Source organism: Balaenoptera musculus, chromosome 2, assembly GCF_009873245.2.
Source record: "Balaenoptera musculus isolate JJ_BM4_2016_0621 chromosome 2, mBalMus1.pri.v3, whole genome shotgun sequence".
NCBI lineage: Eukaryota > Metazoa > Chordata > Mammalia > Artiodactyla > Balaenopteridae > Balaenoptera > Balaenoptera musculus.
Window position 1 is genome coordinate 141,911,692 of NC_045786.1, and position 16,232 is coordinate 141,927,923.

At 34.6% G+C, this 16,232-nt stretch overlaps 1 protein-coding gene across 2 annotated transcripts in view; it reads left to right on the forward strand.

Moving 5' to 3' along the window:
* Window positions 1-16,232, forward strand: part of RAD51B (RAD51 paralog B) — a 613,215-nt gene that overhangs the window by 25,141 nt on the left and 571,842 nt on the right. For both annotated transcript variants that reach the window (XM_036840996.1, XM_036840990.1), the window contains one exon: window positions 15,157-15,293. In XM_036840996.1, coding sequence (XP_036696891.1) covers window positions 15,157-15,293 — 137 coding nt within the window. The remainder of the gene's footprint in view (window positions 1-15,156; window positions 15,294-16,232) is intronic.

The window sequence follows — 16,232 nt, forward strand, 5'->3', positions numbered from 1 at the left end:
AGCTACCTGTAAAAGAATGAAATTAGAACACTCCCTAACACCATACACAAAAATAAACTCAAAATGGATTCGAGACCTAAATGTAAGACCAGACGCTATAAAACTCTTAGAGGAAAACATAGGAAGAACACTCTTTGACATAAATCACAGCAAGATCTTTTTTGATCCACCTCCTAGAGTAATGGAAATAAAAACAAAAATAAACAAATGGGATCTAATGAAACTTCAAAGCTTTTGCACAGCAAAGGAAACCATAAACAAGGTGAAAAGACAACCCTCAGAATGGGAGAAAATATTCGCAAACGAATCAATGGACAAAGGATTAATCTCCACAGTATATAAACAGCTCATGCAGCTCAAAATTAAAAAAACAAACAACCCAATCCAAAAATGGGCAGAAGACCTAAATAGACATTTCTCCTAAGAAGACATACAGATGGCCAAGAAGCACATGAAAAGCTGCTCAACATCACTAAGTATTAGAGAAATGCAAATCAAAACTACAATGAGGTATCACCTCACACCAGTTAGAATGGGCATCATCAGAAAATCTACAAACAACAAATGCTGGAGAGGGTGTGGAGAAAAGCGAACCCTCTTGCACTTTTGGTGGGAATGTAAACTGATACAGCCACTATGGAGAACAGTATGGAGGTTCCTTAAAAAACTAAAAATAGAGTTACCATATGATCCAGTAATCCCACTACTGGGCATATACCCAGAGAAAACCATAATTCAAAAAGACACTTGCACCTCAATGTTCATTGCAGCACTATTTACAATAGCCAGGTCATGGAAGCAACCTAAATCCCCATCGACAGACAAATGGATAAAGAAGAGGTGGTACATATATACAATGGAATATTAGTCAGCCATAAAAAGGAACGAAATTGGGTCATTTGTAGAGACGTGGATGGATCTAGAGACTGTCATACAGGGTGACGTAAGTCAGAAAGAGAAAAACAAATATCGTATATTAACGCATATATGTGGAACCTAGAAAAATGGTACAGATGAACTGGTTTGCAGGGCAGAAATTGAGACACAGATGTAGAGAACAAACATATGGACACCAAGGGGGGAAAGCCGCGGGGGGGTGGGGGTGGTGGTGTGATGAATTGGGCGATTGGGATTGACATGTATACACTGATGTGTATAAAATTGATGACTAATAAGAACCTGCTGTATAAAAAAAATGTGATCAAATGTATTTTTTTGGAAAGAAGCAAAAAAGACCATATTTACTCTCTAAATTATATAATAATTTAATGATATTTAGCATCTATTGTACATGTACTTTTATTGCAGATTTTATTTGCTTTGGTAATCAAAAAAAATAAAATAAAACGTGAAAAAAATTAATTCATATTCGTCAAGATAATGGTTTTTAGAGGAGAGTGTGGTAGTGAATAGAAGTCATTGACATTCCTTGATCTGAGTTGACTGGGTTCAGTTTTTGAAAATTCATTTAACTCTATTATGATTTTTGTACTTTCTGTATGTTGTTTGTTATACTTCAAAAAAAGTTTAATAAATGAAAATGCTCCATAAAAAAAGAAAGAAAATCAATTAAATCTATCTGGTCTATTGTGTCATTTAAAGCCTGTGTTTCCCTATTAATTTTCTGTCTGGATGATCTGTCCATTGGTGTAAGTGAGGTGTTAAAGTCCCCCACTATTATTGTGTTACTGTCAATTTCCTCTTTTATAGCTGTTAGCAGTTGCCTTATGTATTGAGGTGCTCCTATGTTGGGTGCATATATATCTATAATTGTTATAATCTCTTCTCAGATTGATCCATTGATCATTATGTAGTGTCCTTCCTTGTCTCTTGTAACATTCTTTATTTAAAGTCTATTTTATCTGATATGAGTATTACTATTCCAACTTTCTTTTGATTTCCCTTTGCATGGAATATCTTTTTCCATCCCCTTACTTTCAGTCTGTATGTGTCCCTAGGTGTGAAGTGGGTCTCTTGTAGACAGCATATATATGAGTCTTTTTTTTTTTTATCCATTCAGTGAGCCTGTGTCTTTTGGTTGGAGCATTTAATCCATTCACGTTTAAGGTAATTATCGATATATATGTTCCTATGACCATTTTCTTAATCGTTTTGGGTTTGTTTTTGTAGGTCCTTTTCTTCTCTTGTGTTTCCCACTTAGAGAAGTTCCTTTAGCATTTGTTGTAGAGCTGGTTTGGTGGTGCTGAATTCTCTTAGCTTTTGCTTGTCTGTAAAGCTTTTGATTTCTCCATCGAATCTGAATGAGATCTTTGCCAGGTAGAGTAATCTTGGTTGTAGGTTCTTCCCTTTCATCACTTTAAATATATCTTGCTACTCCCTTCTGGCTTGTAGAATTTCTGCTGAGAAATCAGCTCTTAACCTTATGGGAGTTCCCTTGTATGTTATTTGTCGTCGTTCCCTTGCTGCTTTCAATAATTTGTCTTTGTCTTTAATTTTTGCTAATTTGATTACTATGTGTCTCGGCGTGTTTCTCCTTGGGTTTATCCTGTATGGGACTCTTTGTGCTTCCTGGCCTTGGGTGGCTATTTCCTTTCCCATGTTAGGGAAGTTTTCAACTATAATCTCTTCAAAGATTTTCTCAGGTCCTTTCTCTCTCTCTTCTCCCTCTGGGACCCCTATAATGTGATGTTGTTGCGTTTAATGTTGTCCCGGCGGTCTCTTAGGCTGTCTTCATTTCTTTTCATTGTTTTTTCTTTATTCTGTTCTGCAGCAGTGAATTCCACCATTCTGTCTTCCAGGTCACTTATCCGTTCTTCTCCCTCACTTATTCTGCTATTGATTCCTTCTAGTGTAGTTTTCATTTCAGTTATAGTATTGTTCATCTCTGTTTGTTTGTTCTTTAATTCTTCTAGGTCTTTGTTAAACACCTCTTGTATCTTCTCGATCTTTGCCTCCATTATTTTTTTTTTAAATTTATTTATTTTTGTCTCTGTTGGGTCTTTGTTGCTGCACGTGGGCTTTCTCTAGTTCCTGTGAGCGGGGGCTACTCTTCGTTGAGGTGTGCAGGCTTCTCATTGCGGTGGCTTCTCTTGTTGCAGAGCACAGGCTCTAGGCGCATGGGCTTCAGCAGTTGTGGCTCATGGGCTCTAGAGCACAGGCTCAGTAGTTGTGGCACACAAGCTTAGTTGCTCTGTGGCATGTGGGATCTTCCTGGACCAGGGCTCGAACCCGTGTCCCCTGCATTGGCAGGCGGATTCTTAACCGCTGTGCCAGCAGGGAAGCCCTGCATCCGTTCTTTTTCCGAGATCTTGGATCATCTTCACTATCATTATTCTGAATTCTTTTTCTGGAAGATCGCCTATCTCCACTTCATTTAGTTGTTTTTCTGGAGTTTTATCTTGTTCCTTCATCTGGTACATAGTCCTCTGTGTTTTCATTTTGTCTGTCTTTCTGTGAATGTGGTTTTCCTTCCACAGGCTGCAGAATTGTAGTTCTTCTTGCTTTTGCCCAAAAATAATTTTATTAAGGTACAATTTAAATACTCTAAAATTCAACCTCTGTAACTGTGTAATTTGATTATATTAGTGAATTCATAGCAAATCATCACCACAATCGAGTTTTACAACATGTCCCATCATCCTAAAACATTCCTTCATGCCCAATTATAGTTAATCCCCACTCCAATCCTCATCCCTAGGCATCTAGTGATCTACCTTTTGTCTACATATTTGCCTTTTCTAAACATTTCATATAAATGGAATCAAATAATATGTCACTTTTGTTTTTGTGTTTTTCACATAGAATGATGTTCTTGAGGTTCATTCATTTTGTAACATGTATTAGCAGTTTGTTCTTTTTAATTGTTGAGTAGTATTAATAGTATTCCATGCTATGGCTGTAACACATTTTGTTTATCCAACCGTCAGTTGATGGGTACTTGGATTGTTTACAGTTTTTATCTATTAGGAGTAATGCTGTTATGAAAATTCACAAACCTGTCTTTGTGTGGACATAGGTTTTTACTTCTCTTGCGTAGATTCCTAGGAGTGGAATGGCTAGATCATACGCTAGGTGCATGTTTAGCTTTTTAAGAAACTGCCAGACTGCTTTCCAAAGTGGCTGTGACATTTTACATTTTCACTAGCAATTCATGATGGTTTGTTTTTCCACATCCTCACCAACACTTAGTATTGTTTATCTTTTTGATTTTAGCTGTTCTAGCGAGTGTTAGTGGTATTCATTGTGGTTTTAATTTGTGTTTTCCTAGTGACTAATGATATGAACACCTATTCATGTACTTATTAACCATTTCTATGTTTTTTTTAAATGAAATATCTGCTCAAATCTTTGGCCTATTTTTTAATTGCTTGTTTGTTTTTTGTTATTGAGTTGTGAGTTCTTTGTATATTCTGGATACAAGTCCTTTATCAGATATATAATTTGAAGTTATTTTCTTCCATTCTGTGCCTTCTCTCCTCATTTTCGCAATGGTAACTTGTGAAGTTTTTAATTTTGTAGTTTAATCTGTCAATTTTTTCTTTTAAAGATTGTACTTTGGTGTCACCTCCATGAATTTCTTGTCCAGCCAAGGACACACGTTTTTGCTGTTTTCTTCTAGAGTTTTATATTTAGGTTTTACATGTAGTCTGTGATCTATTTTGAGTTAATTTTTGTGTGATCTATTTTGAATTAAGTGGTAAAGTGAATTGTGGAATATCTCCTCTTTTTTTATATTCTGTAATGGTTTGTATAAGTTGAGAATTGTTTCTTGAAAATTTGGTAGAACTTGCCTGAAAAATTGTCTGATCTTGGTACTTGTGGGAAAATTAACACAATTAAATAAATTATTTTTATGATTAAAGGACTATTCAGGTTTTTTATTTCTTTCAAGTAGTTTTGGTGAATGATATTTTTAGGAATTTGCCCATTTTCTTTAAGTTTGAAAATTTATTGTCATAAAAGTTTTCACTGTATTCTCCTTGTCTTTAAATCTGGTTTTATATGTGGTTCTACCCACCCTTTTCATTCCTAATATTATTTACTTTGTCTTCTCTTTCCCTTCCTTTTAAAAAGATCTGGTCAAAGGTTTGAGTATTTTATAGTCTTTTCAAAGAACTGTGCTTTTTGTTTTGGTTCTTTGTTGGTTTTCCTTGTCTTCTACTTCCATGATTTCTGTTATTTTCTTATTATCTCCCTCTATCTAATTGTGTTTTTTCTGGGATTCTTATCACCCCCCCCAACTTCTTAAATTACACATTTAATTAATTAATTTTCAGTTTTTCTTCTTTTTACTCTGAGCTTGTAAGGCTATGAATTTTTCTTGCTGCATTCTTTTTTGGGATAAAGTATTTTCATTTTTATTTAGTTCTAATAGTATTTAAAAATTTCCATTATGATTACTTGTTTAACTCATGTTTTTTTGGAATGTTTGAATATCTGAATTATTTAATTAAAAATTTACCTTTCACATTTTAATTAGATTGTCAACCTAATTGCATTTTGGTCAGAGAATTTTGTGTGATATTGAGTCTCAGAAATTTTCTGAGACTTCTTGTTGTTGTTGTTGTTTTTTAATATTTATTTATTTATTTATTTTTATTTTGTAGCTCCGGGTCTTAGTTGCAGCAGGCGGACTCCTTAGTTGTGGCAGATGGGCTCCTTATTTGTGGCGGACAGGCTCCTTAGTTGTGGCTCAAGGGCTCCTTAGTTGCGGCTTACTGGTTCCTTAGTTGTGGCATGCGAACTCTTAGTTGTGGCATGCATGTGGGATCTAGTTCCCTGACTAGGGATCAAACCCATGCCCCCTGCATTGGGAGCATGGAGTCTTAACCACGGTGCCACCAGGAAAGTCCCTGAAACTTGTTTTAAGGATTAATATGTGATCAACTTTTGTAAGTGTCCCGTGTGTCCATGAGAAGAATGATTATTCTCTGATTGTGTGTTCTGCCTGCGGCCATTAAATTAAGCTTGTAATTTGGGTTGTTCAACTCTTCTTTGTCTTTGCTGATTTTTTTTCTCAACCTGACCTGATACTAATTCAGAGAGGGTTATTAAAATACTCCATTATATTGTTAACAAATTTACTTGTAGTTCTATTATTTTGTATATTTTGAGCCTATTTTATTATGTTTAAATTAACAGATTTAGAATTGTGTATTACTGGAGAACTGAACCATGTACTATGGTTCTTCTGTGTAGCACTTGTCACCGTTAAAGGTTTACTGTTTGTGTGGTTAGTTAATGTATGTCTTCCTCATGGGAGAATAAATTCCAAGTGGGCAGGGATTGTCTTCTTCTTCTTCTTATTACATCCACAGTATTAGCACAGGTAGAAGGTACATAATAAATATTAATTGAATGAATGAATTTGTTTTCATTTATTTATTTTTTAGCACTTCTTTAGTACTTGTTTGCTATAATGTTTTGGTTCTTGCTGTCTCTCCTACACTCTCCTCTTTGGTCTTTGAATAAGCCAAACTTGAGGAACTTTTAATGTTATTATTCTTTCATGGTACAATATTTACTTTCATTTGTATGCCATTTGTTTTTCAATATAGTACATTTAAGGAATATGATTTTTCTACTTCATTGATTTTTTATTAATAAACATCAGTGATTCTTTTATTTTAGAAGTTTTTTTCTTACAAGTTTTAAAGTTGAATATCTCTGATTCTATATATCTATATCTACATATTTATTTATATAATTGTGGTTACATACTGCTGTTTAACAAATCATTCCAAAACTTCGTGGCTAGAAACATCAATAAATGCTTATTATCTCACACAATTTCTGTGAGTCAGGAATTCAGAAGCAGCTTAGCTGGCTGTTTTTGGTTCTGGTCTCTCATGAGATTACAGTTAAGATATTGGCTGAGGCTGCCATTATCTGAAAACTTGACTGGAGCTAGAGGAGATGCCTCCAAAGTGGCTCACTGACCTACAGAACTGTGAGATAATAAACGGGTGTTGTTTTAAAGCTGCTAGGTTTGTGGTCATTTGTTACATAGCAATAACTCATACAGGTCTCAGTGGAGATGTCTAACTAAATTGCATTGCACGATCTTTGTTTCTGGTGAAAAGTTCAAACCTGGAGTCCTGGATATCAGATAGAAGTTAGATCTGGTGAAGGTAAGAGGTAAGGCATCTAGTTGAGTAAACTTAGACTAGGCCTGGAGATGACTTGAGGGAGTAAGAATAAATCTGGAAACATTCTGCTGTCACTTTTATAGCTGCTCTTTCCTGACTCTGACTTCAAAACACCCTAATTTATTTATCATCAGTTTTGATTTATGTGAACTGCACTGAATCTGTGTATGTTCAGTTACAGCACCAAGATTAAAAGTGGAATTAGAGAAGTGCTACTCATGCCAAAGGCAAAGCAGCAGAGGAGAAATCAAAGAGAAACCAACTCTGCTGAATCACTAATGGAAGTGAGCTACAGGGCTTTGTCTCATTCCCAGAGAACATCTAATTCCTCACTTATGGAATATATAAGCAGATAATTCTGCATCTATTATAACAGTATTGGTAGTAAAGATATGTTTAAAGTTTAAACTTTAAATGTTTGCGTTATGTGGAGATCAGACCATGTAATGGTAGCCTTCTCACATGAGGTAATACAGATCAGATCAGTGTTTCTCAATCTTTTTTTCATTATCACCCCCTAAGGAGCTTTTCAGACATTTTTTCCCCTAATAAACCCCCGCCCCCCATGAGATTTTAATACCATAGATATACTGTATATCTGTTTATGTACTGTATGTAGATCTGTGCTTTATATGGAAAAAGAGTAAAATCCCTCCTCCCCAATCAAAACCAAGTTTTGCCTTTGGGGTCACTATCATCCCTGCTGAGAGTGCATGACAAAGATGCTGATGTGATTAGGTAAAATTAAAGGTTGTATTTAAAGGGATCATTAAAAAAGGTATTTTCATACTGTAATCCAGAGATTACAGGACTAGAGTACTGGTCCAAACTCATGTCAGCGAACAGAGATGTAGCATCTGCATGTCTTGTTTGGAGAGTACCTCTGGAAGAGTAAACCTGTGAAGCACTGCCAAATCTTTACGACATTTAAGAGTAATGATTACACCCAGATCCTTGCTGTAAATAATGAGAAACAATGTAGCACGTGTCTACATTATTTGTGTTTCCTGAGTCATTTCTATGCTTTGTTCATGATTTAAGGAGACCAGGTGTCCTCCTTGAGTAGGGCAGTTTTGCTTTGGAAGTGACCATCCTACTGTCCCAAAAAGGTAGAGGCAGGACGCCAGAGTCCTGTTTCGGCTTCCTAACTTTTCCTCAGAACAGTTAAATATTTCAGTTCTGCTTCTTTTTAGTTGGCAGGGTGGGCTGTGGTCTAAAGATCACAGGAGACAATAAGTCAGGGCTTGTAAATTCAAGTGTCCACAAGGGCCTTGGCATATATAGAAATGTATCAACAGTGAAGTATAAAACATAAATGCTTTATCAGTCAATTTTGGCTGCTCAAGTCTGCTTACAACAACAGCAAACAGTAATTTTTCTTGCTCATGGGTCTGCAGGTTAACCAGGGTGGGTCTCATCTCCTTCAAGCTGCAGTCAGATTCTGGTTGGCTCCACGTGCAGCAACAGCAGTAGGAAAACTAGGGAGAGATTTCTAATCAGCGTTCCTTGAATGTGGTCTGCTGATGGGATTTGTTTATCCTGCCCAGTGTTTTGAAAGGCAGGACAACCAGGCCTTTGTCCTAGTACAGGAGTTTAGCATATGTGGTTGCTTGAATCATTGTTCCTAATTCTTCACTCATTTCCTGATTTAGAAATGAACATCTTTCTCCATAAAGGTTTCATAAAGTCTTTTATATGGCACATATTATATGATTGTTAAATAAATTATATCTCTTGACAGTTTGATTTTTTTTTTTTTTTTTTTTTTTACTGTGAAGCTTGTGGTACTTGTCATTTCCATGTCCTCTTGCTTTTTTTCTGTTCTGTTCCCCTCCCTTCTTTTTTTCCTTCCCTTCCCATTTACTTTAAAAACAGCAGTTGTCAGTATTGAGTAAGAGGGAGTGCTGGACAGAATTTAAGATATGAAATCTTCCACTTGTTGATATAAAGTAATTTAAGATGAAGATTTCTTTCACAAGGCAAAGAGCTACCCAACCTTTCTGAGATTGTTTGCTTTTTGTTTCTTTGTTTGTTTGTTTTAGGATTCAGAGAGTGACTCTTAAAAAGAATTCTGTAGGTCTGAAGACCTAATCGTATTTATACATAATAGTAGAGCACATGGAGACGGGTAGTTAGATGCTGGGGGAAGGCGGCCATTAAAAAGATGCTATGACGTTTCCACGTGCTCTTTTCTCAGATCAGAACCAGGCAGTCCTTAAATTTTCTCTGCAAAGTATTGGCTTGGTGGATTGCCCCATCCTCATGCCCCTATTTTGAATGTGGGGAAGAGTTACTAGGTAAGATTTTAGGCCCCAGTAGGTCCAGGTTTCACATTCATCTCTACCAGTGAATCTTTTTTAAGACTAAAATGACTAGGCTTCATTTTCACTTTAATATAATTAGACTTTCTTTTCTTGGTAATAATTCTCTTCCCCCTTTAAGGCAATTGCTAATATTTGCTTCCTTGTTGATATTCTAGTGATTTTCACTACCAGTTGTTTTCTTTCTGTTCTTTTACATTTCTCATGCAGGATTGTTGAAACTCAGGCTCTAACTCTATGAAGCTAATTGTATTTTACTGGTGTCTTCCGTGTGTAAATGCTGTATTCACTCTGAGTTTCCAAGAAGCAAATCTCTTAGACTATTCTGGTTTGGCATGTTCTCTCTTTCTAACCACCATTGGAGCTGAACCTGGGAACTGAACACAATTTGAAATTTTGTGGTTTGGCTGCTAGAAGTCAGAGCTAAAGTATCTGAAGCTAAAAATTATTAATGTTGAAATGTTTTAACCCACTAAGTAAACCTGAAAAAATAATGAAATTTAACTCCAGCCAGCCCATAAAAATTGCATATAGCATATTTTTTTGAGGTTAGAGAGGAAAAATATATGAAAATGATCTGAGATTGCTAAAGAATTAGAAATCAGTTATTATAGTTTAAAGAAAATGTTAATATCCAAATTTGAATGCAAAGTAAAGCAAGCATACAAAAACCAAATGAACCCAGAAATCTTATGTTATTCATGTGATATTCTACTTTTCTCAAGACTGTACTGAATCAGTACATAAAAATAATGTTGCAGGTAAAATACCAGTTGCACTTGTTTAACTTCAGATTTTTTTTTACATGTTTTCTTTGAAGATAGAATAATAAGATAACACCTTACAGTATCATGGTATTTGATACTTTACTGAATATATTCATATATAACATCTTAAAAAATGTTTTTAAATTGGGGGCTTGTTTCACCTTTCCACTAAAAATCACAAAGCATTTCATGGGTTTAATAAGCTCATTGAATCTTAGAACATATCTAAAACCGGGCATGTAGATACTATGTATAGAAAGGAAGTCCTTTGTTCCTCCGTTAGTTAGCACTCTGAAGAGTCATCATTTCTCATTTTCAAGATCCCCTTTCAACTATTATTGATAGAAGTTTCCTTTGCTCTGATGTCTGGTGATTAATTTGATCCATGTTGTCCTTGATGATGATAAAAGGTCCATGAAAAGTGTTTTGGGCTCTTCAAAACTACCAGTCTCCAAAGGACAGTATGTAAGATGGTCCATTGGGTTGTGGGAAGAAGATATTAGAACTTTTATTGATATTTCAGTTTAAAACATGAAATAAACCTTTATTGATATTTAATAAGTGGATTGACACTGCCATCCTCACTTGGTCTGTATGTTCGACTGTCATGTGTCAGGTATAGTCCATGAGGAAAGGATACAGAAGGTTGACAGGGGCACCTTGATTGTATCTTTATTTTCAACATTTTGGGATGAATTATAGTTCTGCATGTACCTAGTTAGGTGGATTTATTGATTTAACTAAATCATACCTCACAAAGCAGACAAATGGCATAAAAAGATTCCTGCAAAGAAACTATATATTGAAGGCAATACTAATAATGTGAGCAGAAGTGAACCACATGTACATAAAAGTCAGAGCTGATGACTCTCCTACAATTAATGAAGTAAAAATCAATGACAGTCTAATCTCATCTGTGAAGACATCCAAAATATTTGAAATTATAAAGAAAACAGTTTGATATATGGAATCGTATCCATTATTGTTAACAGTGAAACTTCCTCTGTTATTTTGTTCCTTGAAATACTGGCAAATGATAGTAGGAAGCCATCATAGTTAAGAAACACATCACAGGAAGACGAATCTCCACAGGTTTTTCAGTGACGTTTAAAGTCATGTGATACATATTCAATATCTAGAAAAATTTCACTAAAATTAATGATAGATATTTAAAAGCCTCTTTTGGGTTTTCTTAAGAGCAAAAGATCAAATGCAATACATTGTTAATACTGTCAGGGACACTCTTGTTCTTCCTGTCCTGTTACAGTAAAGTGGATGAAATAAGACATAGGAGACAACATGGCAACAACTTAAATGGATTCTTTTGTGAATAAATACTTTCAGATGGAAATCATTGCTGATGATAAGCATCAAGAATTAAAACGTTATTCATTGTGGAAAGATGCTATATAATAAAAGTACAGAAGTTTCTAACAGGGCTCAGATTATCGTATTAATAAGCTAGATTCTGTTTCAGTAATGAAATACATGAACTAAATTATTTTTGGGCCACAAAAGTAAAGATATATCAAGGAAGATATATTCTCAAAAATAAATGACTTCTTGAATATAAAGCAATGTTTATGAGGGAATTTCCTGGTAGTAATGTTAATGTTCCGACTTTGACAGGGGTTTAGATTGCATATGTATATACATTTGCTGGAACTCATCAAATGATACACTCAAGATCTGGGCATTTCATTGTGTGTAAAATTTACCTTAAAAGAAAAAAAAATCATACACATTAAACTCAGGTTAATTATATACACACTGAACTGTTAGGTGAAAGTATATTTATGTCTTTGACTTACTTTGAAATGCATTTAAAAACATCTAAGATGAACTGATGAATGGATAGAAGGATGGATTCATGGATAGTATAGTGTAGTAGTATACTGTACTATAGTATAGTAACAATAAAATGGCAGTTGCAGAGTCTAGGTGGTGGGTATACGAATGTTCTCTGTAAAATTCTGAATTTTTCGGTTACATCATCCTTAGGCAGTCTATAGCAACACAGAAGCTGATGTCAGATGTCTGAAGAGTGCTTCAGGATGGTACAATTTTTATAAAAACCTGACTGGTAAAGTATTGACTCTTTGTAGTATAGTCTGTAATGAGATGAGGAGTGACCATGAAAGTCATTTGAATCACAAGAGCTTCTTTGGTTATCTCACAGCAAAGATTGTAAAAGACTGTTGAATTTAAAGATGGGTGAAACTTTTTTTGTTTTTTGAGTGAAACTTTTTTAGAATGAAAAGACAAGATATGTCAAATTTGCTGACACTTTTTGTATAACAAGTGGCTATGTAATATGCCACCTAGCAGATTGAAAATCAAGCAAGCAAGCAACCAATGGAACACTCTTACTCCATCCCTTCAAAGTAAAGGATATTTTTACAATGAGTGGGAAAGTAACTGCTTCTTAAAAGAGATCAAAATACAGAGTGCTTTTCAAATCATTGCTTGGAAATGTTTCTTTTTTAAATAAATTTATTTATTTATTTATTTATTTATTTTTGGCTGTGTTGGGTCTTCGTTTCTTTGCGAGGGCTTTCTCCAGTTGCGGCGAGCGGGGGCCAATTTCATCGCGGTGCGCGGGCCTCTCACTGTCGCGGCCCCTGGTTGCGGAGCAAAGGCTCCAGACGCGCAGGCTCAGTAGCTGTAGCTCACGGGCCTAGTTGCTCCACGCCATGTGGGATCCTCCCAGACCAGGGCTCGAACCCGTGTCCCCTGCATTGGCAGGCAGATTCTCAACCACTGCGCCACCAGGGAAGCCCCGGAAATGTTTCTTTTATCATGTGATTTTTGTCATCAAAGATGTGTATCTTGTGAAAACTTTACTATCTGCACACTTTTAAAAATTTTAACAATATTTTCTATACTGTTAAGAAATCTTCCAAATAGTTTCCTTTGATTGTGAAACCAGTTGTTAAAAATGTTAAAAGTCAATATCTTTTGATTAGTTTACAAGAATAATTAATTGATATGAGGGAAGATGGAAATTTATTAGCCAGAGTTCAACAAAAACTTTTGATAATTGAAAAAGGTATTAAAAAAATAATGATTTCTAAGTACAACAAATCATGTATTTCTTTAATTTCAATCCTTGCAGTTTTGCAATTATCACCTTCTCAACTGTAATTGAGCCATTGCAATTAAGTACTGAAATAAGCAAAACTTAGGAACTGACATTTCAGTTACTGAATTACAAAATATTTAAATCAATATTTAAAAAACAGCATACATAGTTTCATTTATTTTCATTGTTATCTTTGCTCCACTAAAAGTGCTAATAAGTTTTTATGAGAGTGAAAAGATCTGTACAACTAATATATGTTATGAAACTATTGATTTGTATTGTATTTTAGAATTAAAACAAGATATGAAACTATTTTTAAATGCTTGTAATCTTTATTTTTTAATCCCTACTTTATGTGGTTTTATACTGCATAGAATGTATTAGTAAAATAGTATATATGTAATACATATGCAGTATATTGGAGGTTCATACTAAAATTTTTATTTTATTTTTTTTCGGTTTGTTTGTTGGAGTATGTAATCAAAGAACTTTGGAGTTTTCACTGATCACTCATGATCTGGCACACTGTTATTACTAGCAGCAATTATTTATCCTAAAAGTCTAAATCATTGTTTTAGAGATTATAAATCAGCACATGGTTTCTAGCTTGTGAGCCTTTGTTTTTTTTAATGTTAAGCTTTGATAAATGAAGTGTACCCTTACTCTAAATTCCAAAAACAGTGGTTCTCAAATGTAGAGCAGCATCAGTGTCAACTTACTAGAAATGTAAATTATTAGGCCCTATTTCAGACCTATTGTTAACCAGAAATGCTGGTTAATGAGCTTGCCAGGTAATTCTAATGTTCACTCATGTTTGAGAACCATTGGCCTCCATGATTTAGACTCCTGGGTCATCCCTTCTTATTTCTTCCGGCTTCATAGTATATCTGAGACAGTTTCTTCAGATCTAGTGTGTCTCAGTCTTAGCTTGGACTTTTGTTCATCTCTACCTGAGATTTTCTTCTCTCCTTTCCTCCTCTTCTTTTCCCTTCTTCCTATTGTGAAAAATTGTTCATTAGTGTTATCCTCACAAAAGGGATAGTGTTTTGGTTCTTAAAATTTGTATGCCACAGCCAGTATGACAAATAGTGTGTTAAAGGGAATATTTTTAATATTTTCAAATTAATTTTTGTTAACTACTTCCTGTTGGACTCAAATATACCTGTGATTAACGTCCTATTCTTTTCCATCTATACCCTCTTGTTTTTGAATTTTATAATCTCAAAATAGCTTTCCACCAACTAAAATTTTAAAATATACACTTCAAAGTATGAATCACCTAGATTCAGTAATTACTGAATTTTGTTTTATTTGCTTTATCTCTCTTCTACACAGACACACACACAGAGACACATACAATTTTTTTCTGATTCATTTGAAATTAAATTGTATATATCAATACCTTTTACTCCTAAATACTTTTAAGAATAAAGATCAAAGTACCTTTCAATGGGACTAGTACAAAATTGTTTTGAAAGGCCAATTTATAACAAATGCTAAACCAATTATTAAAGCCTCTTAAATATTTTCAAGATCTTTCTATAAGTGTCTTAATGAGGAAGAGGTATAGAACTCCAAGTTGTGAATTTATTAATGAATCCTCAAGGCTTTCTCAGCCAGTTTTTCATCTGAACTACAGAACACAGAGGATGGTTTGGGTGACTATTTTCTCATTTCTCCCAAGGATGGTGCATAACTAGTACCAGTTCAGATGCATAGGGGAGAGGTTAATTTATTACATACAAGGGACGTATTAGAATGTTCTCTCTGGGAACCCAGGTTAGTTGGACTGTATATGTGGCAAGTTCTTAAAAGGATTTTGCTTTGATTAGATTGTAATGTTTATACAAATAACAATTTTTTTTTTTTTTTTTTAGATTACAGGTCCACCAGGTTGTGGAAAAACTCAGTTTTGTATAATGATGAGCATTTTGGCTACGTTACCTACCAACATGGGAGGATTAGAAGGAGCTGTTGTGTACATTGACACAGAGTCAGCATTTAGTGCTGAAAGGTGGGAGATTTTATTATTTTTCATTACAATGCTTTATTTTTGTAACTTACATACAGCATGTAACATTTACAAACAAGTTAACATTTTTTATCTTTGAGAATACAGAGTGTTAGATACTGTTTTAAAGGAATTTTCCTTTTAAAATTGACACAGGCAGCAATTTCTTTTTGCCTTTTCTATCCCTTTCTTATTGGTTTGAGTGGGGTTCCTGAATAAGCTGTGTTTTGCAGAAAGTCAGGAAGAAACAAGTTTAAGAAACAGAGAGAGGTATGTAAGTAGAAAATGGAGAAGAGGGAAAGTTAATAAGACAGACAAAAGGTAAGCTGCTTTGTAAGTAATTTCTAGTTGGAAGTAAAATATTAGTGAATGGAAAAATTGCAATTTTCAAAACATTTTTTGCTTGAGAAATATTTTACTTTAATCTTTGGAATAGTATGGTATTAAATGCAAGAAACACACTGATGGTCAGTATATGCATGCTTCGAAAGAAAAGATTTCCTTAGCTTGGCAAGGACCTTTATTTTAACATTCTATGAGAAAGGCATTCAGTCATTTGTGTAACTCTTTATACCTGAAGATAAGTCTGATCTCCTCTTCCCCTGCTCTGATTGACGTTCATAAGTAACAGTGCTTTATATATCTAGAGAATGATTCAATTCTGTTTTCTTAGCCAAGGTATAGTATAGGTATAGTTCTTTGGGTCTTTCTCTAGTTATATCACAGTGAATCTTACTTATTTCTCTCTAAGAGTACTACAAAGATCAAAGTGTATTACCTGACCAGATAAATTCCAAATGGATTATTTTGCCTAGAGCTTACTTGCTTTGTTCTACATGTCTTGATTATCTATTCTTTCTAAGTATATGCCACTGGTTTGTCAGCTCTTTGAGTTTGTGTTATATCTTTGTATCTTGAAAGCCAAATCCTATGACTGACACA